General features: G+C 42.4%; 1 protein-coding gene across 1 annotated transcript; it reads left to right on the forward strand.

The window, feature by feature from the left end:
• The first annotated feature begins 461 nt into the window (after positions 1 to 461).
• MED4 (mediator complex subunit 4) lies at positions 462 to 9,757 on the forward strand. Its single transcript, XM_067292132.1, has 7 exons — positions 462 to 664; positions 3,069 to 3,135; positions 3,483 to 3,653; positions 4,012 to 4,069; positions 5,068 to 5,154; positions 5,886 to 6,017; positions 8,978 to 9,757. The coding sequence occupies exons 1-7, from the start codon at positions 573 to 575 to the stop codon at positions 9,148 to 9,150; spliced, it is 780 nt and encodes a 259-aa protein (XP_067148233.1). The 5' UTR covers positions 462 to 572; the 3' UTR covers positions 9,151 to 9,757.
• The last annotated feature ends 636 nt before the right edge of the window (positions 9,758 to 10,393 follow it).

Below are 10,393 nucleotides of genomic sequence, written 5' to 3' on the forward strand. Positions count from 1 at the left end.
CAACTGAAAAAAGCACCTAAGGGATTTTTGGGCATCGGGGCCCACAGAGTTAAAAAAGTTATGACGTTGCTCAATCGCAAGCCCTCCCTCTGAGTTTGTTTTCCGTGTCCGTAGGGTACATCTGCATCACATTTGGGCGGCTCTTCCGTGAAAACCCGGGGACTGGGGGCGCATTAAAAGCAACAAGCACTGACCCTTGAGGAACAAGCCAGCTCCAGGAGGGGGCGTTTACAAACACGCCCGTGAGCTCCCTTCCCACACGCCCTCCTCGGCCTCCCGCCCCTTCCTCCCCCCGGGGGCCGCGGCGCCGCGGCCCCGGCGCCCCCTCCCGCCTCGCTTCACGGGAGCCGTTACTCGCCCCGCCCCGCCGCGCGCGCGCCGGGGGGAGGGGAAGGAGCCGCCCTCCCCCCTTCCCGGTGTGCGCATGCGCTGCCCGCCGGCCGAGGGGCGCTGCCGCCGGCAGGGCGGCTGCAGCGCGCACCTCCGCCGTGGGGGGCGCTGCCGCCTGGGCAGCGGGGCCTAGCGCCGCTGTCTCCGGGAGCCGGTTCTCGCTCGGGTCCGCGCCCGGGGTCATGATGGCGGCGGCGACCGGGGGAGGCGGGGAGCGTAGCAGCACCCGGGACCGGCTCCTGGCGGCGCTGGAGGATCTCGAGCTCCTGGCCAGGTACCGCGCCCGGCGAGACGGCGCCAGGGTGCTCGGCGCTGTACGGGCGCGGCGCCGCGGCGGGGTGAGGGCCCGCAGCGGGGAGGCCAGCGCGGCCCCGGCGGGGTGGTAGGGGGCCGGGCGCGGGTCAGGGCGCTCCCCTGTCCCCGCCCGCAGGCCGGTGCTCGGCAGCGGGCTCCGTGCTGCTGCCGCCGCCGAGCCCGGGCCCGCGCCCGCACCCGTATCCGCACCCTTACCCGCACCCGTACCCGCACCCGAGCCCGAGCGGAGCCGCGCCGGGGATGCTTCAGAGCGGAGCGGGCAGCTTCCTCGTTCCCCCACCTTCCGGCCTTTCGTGGCTGTCACCGGCGTTTCCTGCTGCGAGCGCCCCCGCCAAGAAAAGGTTTTAGGCGTTTCATTATTCGCCGAAAACTGTGCTTATGTTAGAGGTTTGTATATGGTGTTGCATGACTTAAGCCGTCTGGTCGTTGCCTGTTAAACTCTGTCCAGGTGGGCTGTAAAGCTTGTCCGTGGAGTGATGCAAAGCTCGGGTCTGGAGCCCAAGCTTGCGGCTGGACTGCCACTCCCCAGGCAAGCTGTCCACCATGTTACGGAGTCACAGCTGGCAGTGCAGGGAAGCTGGTTGCTGATTATCCTCTTCCTCTCGAGGAGAGCAAGAGCTTGGGAAAACTTTAGCAGAGGGAGCAGCCTAAATTGTTTTTGTGTCTGGTTTGCTCTTTCTGATTACCGCAGGTAGGACAAGGACAATATACCAGTCAGTTGCCCTTCTTGTTTCTAGTTAGGTTTTATTTTCAGTTTTAGATTTTGTTGTGGCTTTTGGGTTGCTGGAACTGGGGAGAATGTCCTGTGTTTTAGGTTAAAAAAAAAAAAAAGCTTTGCTCTTTATCTAAATGTTTATTGATTTTGGGGCTAATATTCCATCATAATGAATCCAGAGCATCCCTCAGCAATATTTTTGTGAATCTTCCTGTTGATCAGCAAAGTGTCGAAGCACCATGACACTAGGTCTTTCACGGTCATGATATTGGCTTGGTGGTAGGGGCAAAGATGTGTGCCTAATCTATAGCCCATGTATATGTGTGTGTGTATACATATATATATATATGAGAATCTACATCTGTGCATTACCAAGCTAACACAGGACAGAATTACAAACATCCATGACATCAGCCTTGATGGTGTCAGTTTGCCTACTTGCACCAGATTTTATTTGCTACTGATCACTGTTGGTCAAGTGTGATAATCCTTATGAGAGTGAAAATCACAGGCTTCATTATTCTCTAATTGCGATGCTATTTGCTTGGGTGCTGCTTGGACACAGAACAGGAAGATGATCCTATTTAGCTCTATAAAACTCTATTTAAAGCTTTAAGTGTTGGTGAAGGGGTTGTTCAGACTTTCAGAAAAGTACTTGTTGTCATTTTAAGGCTCTGGCCCCACTACTGTATTAGTTGTACATCCCTCTTGAGCTGCTGATGCTGGACGAAGCAGAGAATCAGCGTTGCTCCAAGGAGCCAGCTTCAGATAAAGTTACGTGTGCACAGCATTGAACTTCAGTCCATACCCTTAGAAGCCACATTTACATTTGCCACATTTACACCATTTACACCAAGTAATGTGTAAAATGTGTAAGAAGTTACACCTTTTGCATCATGGCTTTATCGTTTAGTGAGTCCCCTTAAAGGTTACTGACAGTTTTTCATAATGGTGGCAAAGTAAATGGGTATACAGAGGCACAATCAAGAGATTTGTTTGAGATGCCCTTCTAACCTAGTCCCAAAATATTATTAGTTTCTTGATATTTTTGTGTATATTTGATATACAGCTGATATACCATTGTGGGGATACTTGTTTTTATAATAATAATAGTTTTACAACAAACTCTTTAGATATTTGAAAGCATAGGCTTAATTGCTCTAAACCCAAGTGTGGAACTTGCTCTGTTGTAAAAATGGAAGAAAACTAGAGAAGTAAAATAATGATAACAACTTATAGTTTCATGCTCTCTTGCGATAAACAAAGGTGATAAAACTAGAGCATGAATGTATTTCAGTGTCTTTTTTCTTCTCTCAGCTTCTGCTTATGTCTTATTCAGTTTGGCAAGAACTTAGCACATTTCTTGAGCACGAATGCACATGAGCGCTTTGTGAGCTCAAAGGAGAAAAAATACTTCTGTGAATAGTCTCATGATTGGAGCATGTTTTTTTTTTCTTTCTAAGTTGAGAAATTTCTGACACAACTATACTACAAAACTGTAAAATATTCAAGTATGTGAATACTTTTGTAAGGGTGTCGGTACTCTGAAAATTTTGGGATGACTTAGTCTGATTTGTAAATAGCCTAGAAAAAAATAGCACAGAAAAAAATTGCATAGAAAATTGTATAAACGTAATTTTCCTTTCAGAGAACTAATTGAAATTTTGGCGATTTCAAGAAACCAGAAGCTTCCACAACCAGGAGAAGAGAGCCAGGTGAACTGACTCTCTTAACTATATATTTTTTGTATACTTAAGTGCTCTGCTTTGCTACTTTCTTTTTTTCTCACTTGTCCCTGTGTGTACTTAGACTAATAATGATGATGAGTTTTTGACCACACTAAAATGATATTCCTGGTCCTTGTGGTGTTTTTTTTTGTTTGTTTGTTTTGTTTACTGCATGCTTCATAGGTTGTTTCTGCAAACAGAGCAAGAGGTTTGTTTCATTTTGCATGCAAACTGAAATACTCATGTATATGTCAGTTGTTCTTCCTTGCTGCATGATTGTGGGTATGCTGTTACTATAGCTAAATTAAAAGTTCTATGAAACTCTTGTCTGACAGATCCTGGAGCTGCTGATTCAGAGAGATGGAGAGTTTCAAGAGCTAATGAAGCTGGCAGTTGATCAGGGAAAAATCCATCATGAAATGCAACTTTTAGAAAAGGTAGTAGAAAAGAGGGATAGTGATATTCAGCAGCTGCAGAAACAACTAAAAGAAGCAGAGCACATACTGGTAAGTTCATAAGTGATGTGCTTGCTTTTGAGCACCTACTTGTGAAAAAGGTCGTTCTGGTGAAAGCAGTGTTGTGTTAGTTTGAAAAAAATTAAATATTTAAAATTTCACAATGGCTTAGTGGGGTTTTTCTTTTCAATATTCAAACACTTTTTACTTATCAGGGTATTCAGTTTTGTTTTATAATGTTATTTTTCTTCCAAACGTAGTTTACTTTTGCATATTCTGAAAATGTTCCCTGAGTAGTTTATCTGTTAAAATGCAATTAAATGCAAGGTTCTATTCACAGAACCCTTTTTATGCAGAAATTTACAAATTAATGATTCATTGGAGGGGTTTTTTTGTCCTTTACAACTAGGCAACAGCTGTTTATCAAGCAAAGGAAAAGTTGAAATCAATTGAAAAGGCAAGAAAAGGTGAGTTTCCTTGGTTGTACATACTACACAAATGCAGTTGTAAGGAAGGTTGCTAGTGAGTTCGTGTTTTCAAAGGGTTTATTTTTTTTAATTCTAAAATCACAGTTTTCGGATGCTTTCTGTGTAAAGACATTTCCATTTCATTATGAACCTGTAAGCCATTTCATCAGAACAAAGGCTGAATGCATGTTTTAGGAATGATTATATATGTAGCAAACATATCTTAATATCCAATGTCTCCAGGCTCTTCTCGCACTGGTAATAGTGTATCTGATTACCTGAGTGTCTCACCAAAGGCAGTTGTCTCAGTAGGCCTGCTGACTAAAGGGAGAGTATGTTTGTGTGCCTGTACAATAACATTGTATATGGAAGACCGACTAGCTGGTGACGCTGGTTTGTATTTGTAGTAATTACTGCTACTCTGTGGCACTTGCCAAGCTAAGTGGGTTAGTGGGTTAGTTTTTTTTTTTTTTTTTTTTTAGTGGGGATGCACTTTATTCGTGTTCAATATAGTATCTTTTATTGTTTTATCATAACTTCATCTAAAGCATTAAGGTATTTCACAAAGATTGTATCACTTGCAATGCAGCTACATATGTAGTAGAGAAGGGTTGCTACATGTGTGCTCAACAACTACTACAAAAAGAGAAGTTTCAGATATGTGTGCTAGGGCAAATTCTACAGTGAAGCAGGTGCTGAAGTTTTCTTATAGATTGTGCTTGTGAAGTATGCTGCTTAAGAGATTGGCTTGTGTATTTTACAAGGTTGAACAACTGCTGACATCGAAGGTATATGGAGTTCATGGCTGTAGAGCCAGTTCACTGCAAAGCTTGTCCTTGTAGAGTCCCAGAATCCTCTAAGCAGTCAATGCATTTGGAACGTGCCCCTTATGTCTGACAAAATGACGTTTCCAATCTTTGACAAAGCACCCAATAATCTGAAATAATTGAATGACGTAATCTCTTGAGAATCTAGTAACTTTCCTTCACTTGTTTCAGGTGCCATTTCCTCTGAAGAAATAATTAAATATGCCCATAGGATCAGTGCTAGCAATGCTGTTTGTGCCCCTCTGACATGGGTACCAGGTAACTATCATGTTTATGACTTTTTTTTTTTTTTTTTGTAACGAAGTGTGGCCAGTATCTGGACTTAAAATGCTCTTATGTAATGAAAAACATCTTATTGGGTTTATTAGGGGCATATATTGTTTTCAGGTGCCGTACCTGCAAACATATCTCCAGCAAAACTGGATATCCAAAGTCCTGTAGACTCGTAGCCTTAAAGGGCTACGAAAATGCAGGCTTTCATTAACTGACTGGCATTCTCTGCTGTTCTTTGCTTGCTTTTTTCCTGTATGTTGAATATAAGCTAGAACCAAGAATGTTAAAGACTTTTTCCGTATGCCTGATTGTGTCCCCCCTTCATGTATTCTTTTCAGAGGAAGTTAGTAATCAATGGAGTCAGAAGTAGGGATTTCATTATGCCGGACCCCAATTTTGGGAATTGTCCCGCTTATCCAGATGAGATTGTGTTCCTTCCAATTCCTGCCTTTGCTGTTTAGCTGTGAAGTATCAGGGAGAGCAAAGAGATCTTCTAAACATGAATTTCTTAAGTACTTCTTCTGAAAAATGTGAATGAACAAGGACAGTCTAAATGAAGGACACAGACTTGGATTTTTAATGGAACATGTGTGATGCTCATTGCTGATGCAAAAAAATATGAATAGCTCTTTTTTTAGTCAGTAAACTAAGCACTGAAGAAGAAGGTAATATCTGCAAGACAATTGTTAATTATTGAAAAATAATTCCTTTTTAAGGGGACCCACGAAGGCCATATCCTACCGATCTGGAAATGAGGAGTGGCCTCTTGGGTCAGATGAACAACCCATCCACCAATGGAGTTAATGGACACTTACCAGGGGATGCACTTGCAGCGGGCAGACTGCCAGGTAAGGGAATCTCAGCTGTGTGTTGCTTTTCTTTATTCATTGTATAATCATAGCAGTTATAAGTGTTCCTTAGCAATGGCAAAGCAGAGTTAAAATAATGAAAATTATGGCTAACATTGTCCCCTAGCAGTGACGAACTAGTAAATGAAGTAATCGTTAGAAATCACATCATTCTATTTTATTTCATGCTAAGTCATACTGCAGAACCTAGCCCATAAGTCAATATAAACAAAAATCACTTTAGTTACCCTTCAGGTCATTTGTTTTAAATTGCTCTAAATTAAGTGATATCAAATCATATTAAAAAGAAGCATTTCCATGGCAAACTTTCTTGCAGTGACAACAGAAAGTACAGAATTGTGAAAGATGTATTCAGAAGAGGTTGTTGTTCTCCCTACCTCCCTTTAAGTCTGTACTCTGTAAAGCCAGATTGGTTGGAAGTTCCAGATTGAAAAGACATTGACAAGGACAGCTGATGAGGTAGTGCCTTGAGTGTAGGAATGAAGGTTAAATCCCTAATTGATTAATGAAATGGACACTTCCCTTGACTTTAATGGGATTCATTCATTCACGCTAAAATATAATTTAGCAGTAAATTGCAGTAACTGAATGAAGAATTCAGTGGATTAGTTGTGTGTCTGGGCAGCTTTAATCATATCGGGGTAGACTAAAATATGGCAAAATTCTTAGTTTGGATTTGGAGAAGAACTGTAACAATTCTTACCTGTCTGTTTAGCCACTTGCAGTAGTTACAAAAAGCTTGTTTTTCAAAAATTACACTGAACTTATTAAAAGCTTTATTGCAAGTGCATTTAAAAAAAAAAAGGGTCTCCAGTCATACATCTAATCCTAATGTCATCTCTTGAAAAGTCAATCAAAGTTCTGTGCCATCTCCCTTTCTGAAATTCTGGCCCTGGATAAAATGGAGAAACCAGTGTGAGGTACTTCCAAAATAGGATTGAGTCAGTGAGCTGAATAGAAGGGGTGGAAGTCTGAAAACTGCCCACAGCAACGCAGGAGGGAAGTGCTGAGGATGGATCCGTATGTCTTTCTGTTGTTATGAAATCTTATCAGAGATGTTAAGGTAATCTCTTCTTCTTGTAGCATAGTGGAGTTTGAGCATTTGCCTAAGGCTTGGGAGAGTGGATTCAGGGCAGTTCCTCTGCCTTAGAGGATTTACACTTGCTCCTTTCACTTTGGAACGTTGTCTCTGTAAGAACTGAAAGCTCACTGCTTAGGGTTTTTCCTAGAGGCTGGAAAATGTGGGATTTAAACTCTTAAAGCAAAGGAGTTAGTTGAACCTGGGTTCCCTATGTCAGATCCTCTAATTACTAGACTGATAGGTTAAGAGGGAAACATCACAACTTCATTTAAAAGAAAGTAGAGGCTGCCATGGCATTTTATTTAGGGATCCTGAATCTGTTGGTATGTGGCAGACACATCCTGAGAATGCTTATTTTGAGATCTAGTCCTTTTAGAGATTTCCACAGAGAAATGTCTAGTTACTGAGTCCTTGTTGAGTCTAACTGTGAGCCAGCCACTGGGCTGCTTGATGAAAAGCTGAGGCTTTTCAGTACATTCTCACTCCGGTTTAATAATGCAATGATTGAAATGTTGAAGCATGGCCACAGGATCTAAAACACGGTTTACACACTCAGCTGGTTCAAGTAGAATTAGGTAACTTTACCTCAGCGGGAATAAAACCACCCAGTGCTATTCTTGGTCTTCCCAAAGCAGGCATGAAACTGGCATAAAGGCTGAATTGTGTCCTTGAGTCTGCTGGTGAGTCAGATTTGTACAGCTAGATAATGCAGTAATGTACAGTAATACAGCATTCAGTATTAGGGGGCTGGGGCTGTGGTTCCACACATGGAGTCTCAGGTGTGTGGAGACTTAATGATCAAAAGCTGTTGTGTGTGTGGAGTCTGGGTGCTTCTGAGTCAGGCAGCAGCTGAGTGAACTACATCTACCCTATATGATCCCCCCCCACCCTGGCAGTGCCCTTCCTTTCTGCCCTCAATGTCCCATGTGGGTGGGTTTTTGTTAAGTTCAGACTCTTGTCTAGTTATTTTTAATTCTTGCTGTAAGCAGGGGGTAGCTGGTTTCTTCTATGGATGGACTGTAGCCACAGTGACTGGTAATAAGAGGGAAGGATCTGAAGCACAGCAGTAGGACCATAGTTTAGAAAGAAGGGTGCAGAAATGGCAACATATATACACATTGTGGCTCTGAAGTGGGAGGTGTTTTGGGGGCAAGGAAGGGAGGGACAGGGAAGTGTTGGGAGGGCTGAGGGGTTTCCAGTAGGTTGGTGGGGAGATACAGGATGGAAGGGCTTTGGATGTAGGAGACTGGAAGAAATGAGGGGACCACTGAAGCTGGCCTAGCTGGGGCACTGCAGGGCATTTCCCTCCCTCTCAAGTATCTCTGACTGGGACCCTGGTCTTGTGGTAAGACTGTCTTTTGCACTTGGTGCACTGTGTTTGCTGTTGGAAGTATGATAACCAAGATGTTTCAGCCAAATTCAGACAAGACCTTTAAGTTTGAATTTCTATGTCCTACCTTAACTATTACTTTATTTTTTTCATCTAATGTTTTTATCTGTTTTTGCATACTGACAGAAGGTGACCATTTTCACTACTGTCTGTGGTTGTGAAAGTTAGTCAGTTCAAACTGTGCTTTGAAGATGAAAATCTCGGTATGAGTATATACTGTTTTAAAGTGGAGCGATGAGAGATTAAGAACCACGTATATTATTGGGCCTCTGGCAGAAGAGACTTTTACAGTGATGGAATGGCTCCGTTATGAGATGTTTTTCAGCTGTTACTTCAGGGTTCCAGCTGTCCAAAACTCAGTGAGGATTTTACGATTTGTTTTCCTTGTAAACTGGAGATCTGTTTGAGCAGTCCCATTGAATTTGTGAGTATAAAAAGCTGATACTTCATTATACCCCTTTTTTCCAGATGTGCTTGCTCCTCAGTATCCTTGGCAGTCAAGTGATATGTCAATGAACATGCTACCTCCTAATCATAGTAATGACTTTATGTTGGAGCCTCCAGGACACAATAAAGAGAATGAAGATGATGTAGAAGTTATGTCAACAGACTCCTCAAGCAGCAGCAGTGATTCAGACTAGGTACAAGAGGGACAGTATCCCTAGTAGACCTTTCCTGTGGTGAAGGCAGGTTGGATGCTATTCGTCACAAACTGCAGTACCCACTTGTTATGCTGGTGGCCCTATGTAGGGAGAAGATACAGCTGGCTCAGAAATAGGGTGACTAATTTAAAACCATGGGCTTTGTTTTAGATTTTTTTTTTTTCCATTAGATGCTCAAGCAAAATGACTGGGAGCTTTCTGCTGGAGGAGAGATGTCAAATTTCCAGTGATTATGTAAATGTGTGAGTGTGTATGTTTGCAAGAGACCTCTGTGTGTGTATGTGTGTGTATATATATATATATATATATTTACTATACATTAGATGACAAAAGTTCCTGGGAAAAAAGGTGTAAGGGGAATCCCCTTGTATGTTTGTTTAGTAACTTTACTCTTTTGATGATAGCCTTTTCTATGACGCAGAAATGAGGCATGATATTTGTAATTTTAATATTTTTTTGTTACTGCCTAAATCCATGTTCTTGATCATCTTGTGTGTTCTGAGAACAAAAATATGGCAATAAGGTGTAATAAAAATGTTTGTAATTATTGTAATATATAATAAATGATTTGTCATAAATAAACTCAGCTTTGTGTAACTTTACATTTCAGTTTGCAAACTTAAATCTTAGATGAGTTGTTGTGTAACTTCATTACTCACCACATTTTATCCCAGTATGTGATGACCGAGCGAGTTTCAGAAGTTTATACTCCATTTTCCCTTTTCCAAAGTGCTCTGTCAGGATTAGAAGCAGCTGAGCAGTCAGCAACTGAAAGTCAGTCTGTCCTTATAGCAGCTGAGCTTTACTGGATACCTGCACACAATGGTGCAAAGCTTGAGGCAGCGATGTGTAGTGCCTGTTCACAAGACCTCACCCACGCATTGGTCAGGTATCCTGGGACCCTGAAGATGGCACACTTTGGGGCACGCTGTGGGTTCAGCTCCTTTCAGTTCAAAGTGTTCACAAGTTCTTTATTCTTGTCATCTACATTTTTTTCAGTTCTTTGAAACTGCTAATTTGTTTACTTAAGCAGTTGCATTTCCTGTCTCAGTTACAAAGTTCTTTCATCTTTCCAAAGATGCTTCCTGTGGCTTTCCTTACCTCATTCTGTTTTGTTTAGGGAGTCATGTGATGACAGCTACTCTTCTATTTTTCTGATTTGATCAGAGGTTACTTAGACTAACTGTTGCTTGTGCCAATTACAGGTTCCTGCAACTAGGTT

The sequence above is a fragment of the Apteryx mantelli genome, chromosome 1 (assembly GCF_036417845.1).
Source record: "Apteryx mantelli isolate bAptMan1 chromosome 1, bAptMan1.hap1, whole genome shotgun sequence".
Classification (NCBI taxonomy): domain Eukaryota; kingdom Metazoa; phylum Chordata; class Aves; order Apterygiformes; family Apterygidae; genus Apteryx; species Apteryx mantelli.